The sequence below is a fragment of the Lactuca serriola genome, chromosome 7 (genome assembly GCF_051521515.1).
Source record: "Lactuca serriola cultivar US96UC23 chromosome 7, Lser_US96UC23_V15, whole genome shotgun sequence".
Classification (NCBI taxonomy): Eukaryota; Viridiplantae; Streptophyta; class Magnoliopsida; order Asterales; family Asteraceae; genus Lactuca; species Lactuca serriola.
In genome coordinates this window covers 62472114-62478775 of record NC_136414.1, presented here as the reverse complement: position 1 = coordinate 62478775, position 6662 = coordinate 62472114, and the positions used below count along the sequence as shown (strand labels likewise).

The following is a 6662-nucleotide window of genomic DNA, read 5'->3' as shown; positions in this document are numbered from 1 at the left end:
AGTTGTGTGGAGACTCAGCGAGTTGGACATGTCAGGACTCAGAAATAGTTGACTCGGCGAGTCATGGACTGAATCGGCGAGTCGAGTCGCAAATAGAAAGACCCTGAGCATATGAACTTGGCGAGTCATTAGGTGGACTCGGCGAGTAGGGTTGACCTGGAAAGTTGACTTTGACCAGAGTTGACTTAGTTGACTTTTAGAGGACTGTCAGACTAAGTATCATACTGATATTGGTAGCTCGGAGAGCTGAAGGAGCAGCGGCTCGGGGGATTGTCGATCAGCAGCCAGAGGACTATCGGCAGAGCTCAGCAGTTCAGGTGAGTTTCCTTCCAGTAGGAACGGGTCTAAGGCCACAATGCCGACCCGTTAAGTTAGCAGTAGTTTACGGACTTCGGTCCGATGCAGTAGTTAGTATGTTTGATGCCTTCGTGGCTCAGATAGGATTTATGTGTTATGTGTTATGTGTTATGTGTTCCGGGCAACAGCCCGATGCAGTATGCAGTATATGTGTTTATGCTAGTTGATATGTTATGCTATGCTATGTTCAGTCAGTTTCCGGACTTCGGTCCGATGCAGGGGGCAAGGCCCCAGTTAGTCCGGACTTCGGTCCGATGCAGGGGACAAGGTCCCAGTCAGTTTCCGGACTTCGGTCCGATGCAGGGGGCAAGGCCCCAGTTAGTCCGGACTTCGGTCCGATGCAGGGGACAAGGTCCCAGTCAGTTTCCGGACTTCGGTCCGATGCAGGGGGCAAGACCCCAGTTAGTCCGGACCTCGGTCCGATGCAGTGGGCAAGGCCCAGTATGTGCTTTATATGTTATTGCATGGTATGTGGTAGATTTGGGGAGCTCACTAAGCTTCGTGCTTACGGTTTTCAGTTTTGGTTTCAGGTACTCAATTTTCAAAAGAGGAGCTCGGGAAGATTGCAGTGCACACACCATAGACAGTTAGCCTGGGAATGTTTGACTCTGATAATGAGATTATGTTTTGAATTTAATACTCGAAAGTTATGTTATGACGTATGATACATTTTTATAAATATGGTTTATTACTATTTTAAAACGAAATTTTCAGACTGTATTTTTGGGATGTTACACCAAAGCTATCACTTTCTGATTACATGACTCCAAACCAACCTAGATCTGAATTTACAACCTCAGATCCAATCTTTATACCCGAAATAGATCCCAACCATGCTAAAGAACCCCAAATCACACACCATGGATGAAACAACAAGGAAATAGCTTAAGGTAAGGCCCTCTTACCTTAGAGATGAGTCTAAACTGATGTAGACTTCAGATCCACAAGCTCTCTTGATGCTATCCTCAAATTCCTCCAACTTCTCTTCACCAATTTCTTCTTCCAAGATTCAATCTTCTCAACAATGGAGTCTCTCACGATCTAGGGTTTCTCTGGGACACTCAGGGAAGATAGAGGCTGAAATGAAGGCATATCATTCTTTAAATAGGGTGTAAACCCCAGGAATTAGGGTTTCTCATTCCAGCACGGACTCGTCGAGTCTAGCCGCCGACTCGGCGAGTCCGGTCACTTAACATGTGCCCGGCACACGCTTCGACTCGACGAGTTGCAGATCCTACTCGCCAAGTTCCTCTTTTCCAAACTTACACTTTACCCCCTGGACTCTTGATTCTGATTTTGGGATGTTACATCAAGGCATTAATATCAACCATTGATATAAATCCGCTTATATTAGTAAACCATTAATATAAAATCTATTTTTATTAGGAAATCATTAATACCAAAAAATCATATTCAAATTATCACATACATATACGATTCATCCTTGAATCCGTGGCTCATACTTATTTTCAATCGTTTCTTTTTTCAAGCCTTCTTCTACAACATCATTCTTATTGCTTATAACTTTCATCATCATTCTCTGCTTCAAACATTCGCTCTTGTGCACCAGAAGGTTAGTACCTTCTTTTGTTTTTTATATTTTTTCGATTATTTTTTTGTTCCAATATCAAATATGTATTCACATATTTCGATTTTCTTTGTCACAAATTACATGAAATCAGTTAACTATTTTTCTGAAACTTTTCAAATAAATACGAAAATATATTATGTACCTTTAACAAAACACAAATTAACTATCTTGGGAACTGACATTAATTACGAAAATGTTACTTTTATATATTAGAGATGATTATGATTTTTTTTAAAATTTTTATGTCATAAAAATTCGGTTAAATTTGGCATGATTTTAAAATATCATTGAAATTATACCAACCTACTTTTTTTTTATCTTTATATAGTAACAATAAAATTTATAAATTTACACAACAAATATACATATTTTGAATTTTGTAATATTATTAATTTATTATACCTTACAAAATACAACTCCCTAAAAAATAATTTTCGCCAGTAATTTCATCCATAATTTCACCAAATTTAAATTTGTATTTTCTTTATATAACATTTTTTAATGATCGTGATTTTTTTCCTCCAAAAGTACATCAAGCATTTACGTCTTAGATAATGCTGCCCCATTATAATTATTACTTTCCAAAAATATATCAGTTTAATGAGGAATTTGATTTAATTAATGAAGTAAATGTTAATTAAAACGAGATATATATTCCATAATTAATACACGAGTTTATTAAAATACATTAATTTCAAGGTGTAAACAGTAAACATTTTTAAAGTGATTTCAAAATACATACAAACAATGATGTTGTACAATGAAATATAAAATTGAATAGACTGAAAAAAAACCTATTAAGACAGTCAATTTTGAAAATAACATAGTTATGAAAAATTATAAAATATGATAAAAATTATACGAAATTAGGAGATTTGTAAAAAAATACAATTAGTAAAAGCGTTAAGGTTATTAGAAAAAATAAGACTGTTAAGATTAGTAAAAATAAAATATATAAACTAAATTATTACAATAGTAAATGTCATTATTTGATATTTCATATAATTGAAAGATATACCAAATTACATTGATGATATACTAAAATTATTCAAAGTTGTACCAAAATTGAATACCAAATAAATAAGAACAAACATAAAAAGCTAGCACTTATATTCATAATCAATTTAAAATAAATCAGTCATGATTTAGAAAAGAATCTTCATTGATGATATACTAAAATTAAATCCATATAACATTTAACATTCTATAAATTATATTATATATATATATATATATATATATATATATATATATATATATATATATATATATATATATATATATATTAGGTAACCTAATTATGGAAGGAACCTCTAATTAAAATGTTTATAATTATATAACAATATCATAACTATATGAGACGAAGAAGGTCGTTCAACTAATAAAATAATAGATGTTGTCTATAAAGAGGTCCTTCGATGATTATAGATATTTATCGTTTTCAATGTATTTTCTACACATTCAATAATACCAATAACTATATATATATTTTTTATAATCATTATGCAATATCTATAGATAATTATATATTTTTTTATGCGTTTCCCACGTTTAACATGGGTTATAATCTAATAAAATAATAAAGTAGTATGAATCCCGCTAGTTAATTTTGCAATAATCATAATAGTATAAAATTCGTGATAATTTGGTAAAAAGAAAAATAGTTGCACTTTATTAAAAGCTTTCCCCAAATAGTTATGTTTACGATTTTCTCATTTTTATAACTTGCTCGATAATTAAGCAAAAATAAAAATAAATAAACGGAGAGAAAGATGCGGAGTACACACCAAGCGCACAATAACAATCCAACCTTCCTCAAACAAGTCATTTGTTTCCTCATTACTTCTTGTGCTGTTGGCAACATCCTCCCACAATTCCTGTTTCTTCGAACAACAACAACAACGCTGCTATCAGCAACAGCAAACTCGCATTCAGAAGGTATTACTACCATCAATCATGAATCTGCTTTACGATTTAATAGATTCTCATTACTTTCTTTTCAGATTGCGATTGTGTTCTGCGTTTTAATCGATATATCAACTGTGCCGATGCCCACACCTATGTTTCTTGTATGATGTTTCATGTCCGTTTTTGAAAATTTTATTCGTTTTAAGTTCTAGCATCTCTTGATTATCTATAATGTCATTCGATTTATTATGTTTAAGACTTCGTAGTGATGCTTGGTCTTGTTTTAAGTTCGTCAGCGAATCAATTGCATATAGCGATTTAATCGTTTCCGATTAGTTTCTTTTGAGATTTCGATTGTGTTCTTCGTTTCAAAAATCGATGTATTAACTGTTCTGACGCTAATCTCTACGTTTCAATGATTTAAATTGACATATGAACTATCCTAATTCCTTCGCCTAAGTTCTGATCTTATGAGTTTCGACTAATCATATAAAAATCTGACTTATGTTTGGAATTTGTTTCAAACAGATTCGAAGGACACTACAATTTGGGACAGAAGACAAATCTTACACATCATGAAATACAAGAAAGGAAGTATCGTGGAGGTGTTTGTGAATGACAAATTTAGTCACCATTCATGGCGTTGTGCTAAGATATTTTCCAACAATGGAGACAATTATACTGTGAGTTATGATATCTACCCTGGTTTCACCAACAAAGAAGATGTACAACAAATATCTCAGAAATCCATTCGACCTTGTCCCCCTCTATTAGAACTCCCAGAATCTTGTGTTCCTGGTGATGTAGTTGAAGTCTTTCACAATCTTTCATGGAAGATGGCAATTGTTTTGAATGCTTTGAATATGGAACAATTTGTTGTAAGATTAGTTGGATCTTCTCAAGAGCTCAAAGTAACCAAATTAGAACTCCGTGTGCGACAATCTTTTCAAAATGGTGAATGGGTTGTTATTGACAAGTTTAAGACATTAAACTCGAATTCTTGTAAAGTTGAAAGTGTCATGAGTTCTAGTGACAGTTGTAGCATTAATAGCTATAATGGATCTGATTGTTTTGAAGATATTGAAAGGCGTGATAGTGATGCAGAGTCTGTTTGTGAAATGGAATATGATGATGATGATGATGATGGGTGTGTGTCATTGGAGGATGAAATCCATAGACTTGAGTTGAATGCATATCGATGCACAATGGAGGCATTACATGCATCGGGACCTTTAACATGGGAAAAAGAAACAATGGTAACAAATCTTCGTATGTTGCTTCATATATCAAATGATGAGCATTTGATTCAGATTAAAAACTTAATTTCTTCAGCTAGTAGTAATACTTGTAATAGATGACAGTCAAAATGGAAAAAAAATAAATGTTTTTCACTCTCATTCTCTTGGTAAATTGAGTTTTCTTCACATAATTGTAAAAAGTATTTGTACATTTTTGCTTCTATTGTTATAATTAAAAGAACTTCTGGTTTTTCGTTTTTGAAGAGCATCTATGAATTATTGATGCTTGCCCTTTATTTTCCAGGGCCAAAGTAGTGGCTTGCTTGCTTGTACACCTTTTGCTTCTGCATCAGTAAGTTGATGTTGGACAAATGTGACACGTGCAGAATCAGTTGATGTTGGAAAAAGGTTTTACTTTAGGTAAAAATACAGTTTTTTTACTTGGCATTATTGTTATCTTTGCTTATTGGTACAGTATTTTGTCTGTAATTACACAAGACATGACAAGACATAACATAACATAAATAGAACATGATGTATGATGTTTGATATGTATAGGACTAGGAGCGACATTTTATTCCATCCAAAAAGCCAAAAAAAAAGTGAAATATAGAACATGGACTCGTCTGCTCAAAAGACATGACTGCCCTTATTCTCAAGATGATTCATGTTTGAGAAAGTAGGGTTACATTTGGGAAAATAGATAGAAAAAAAGAAATGATGGCAGTTTTGTAAAAACTTGGGATTTTTGTGCACGTCTGATTTTGTAAACCATATATAGTTGGTGTTTGCAAACTTGTACACGGATTTTGTTTTTCTTTGTAAATTGTTAAAGTTTGTCAAAATCGAATTTATAATGTATAATTGTTGTTTATTAAATTTTGTAAACAGACTATGTGATAGTTAATGATTAAATATTAGATAATCATTTTTAATAAGACTTGTTGCAAGATAAAGCGTTTTCCATTAACAAGAAAGGTATGATAAAATTTGATTTTATAGATGAAAGGATTGGGATTCAGAACTCAGCCATAAAATGAAAGATTATTATTTTGGCAACATTCAAGATATTAATGGAAAGTACAAAGTTTAAATCTAACATGATATGCCATCGTAACATTCTAATCATGGGTGTAAATGCTGTTCATTGGGTAATAGTAATTTCTTTTAATTTCCGTATTGTGATGGCTTGATGTCTTGATGACTTATGCAATGGATTTACATGTTTTAAAAAAGTCTATATAATCAATTTAAAAGTCTATATAATCAAATAGATTCAATGAGTTACTCAATAAAATATCATATTTGGGTGTGATATGTAGGCATAATATAGCCATATATTTCATATTAGGTAAATTACAACCATTCGTCTCTTCTGTATATGCCAAAACGCACGTTTAGTCTCTGTTTTAAAAAATTAACTCGGACAGTCCTTGAGTTTGTTTTTTCTTTCACACTTAGTCCCTCCAGACATAAAAGACTATTTTGCCCCTAACAATTTATTTTTTAATTTAATTTAATTTAATTATTATTTTTAGATTAAAATCAAAAGAAAATAAAATATATCT

At 32.5% G+C, this 6662-nt stretch overlaps 1 protein-coding gene across 1 annotated transcript; it reads left to right on the top strand.

The window, feature by feature from the left end:
- Positions 1-3720: 3720 nt before the first annotated feature.
- LOC145063970 (uncharacterized) lies at positions 3721-5642 on the top strand. The gene is made up of 3 exons (XM_079011516.1): positions 3721-3886; positions 4385-5112; positions 5399-5642. The coding sequence occupies exons 1-3, from the start codon at positions 3721-3723 to the stop codon at positions 5453-5455; spliced, it is 951 nt and encodes a 316-aa protein (XP_078867642.1). The 3' UTR covers positions 5456-5642.
- Positions 5643-6662: the final 1020 nt, after the last annotated feature.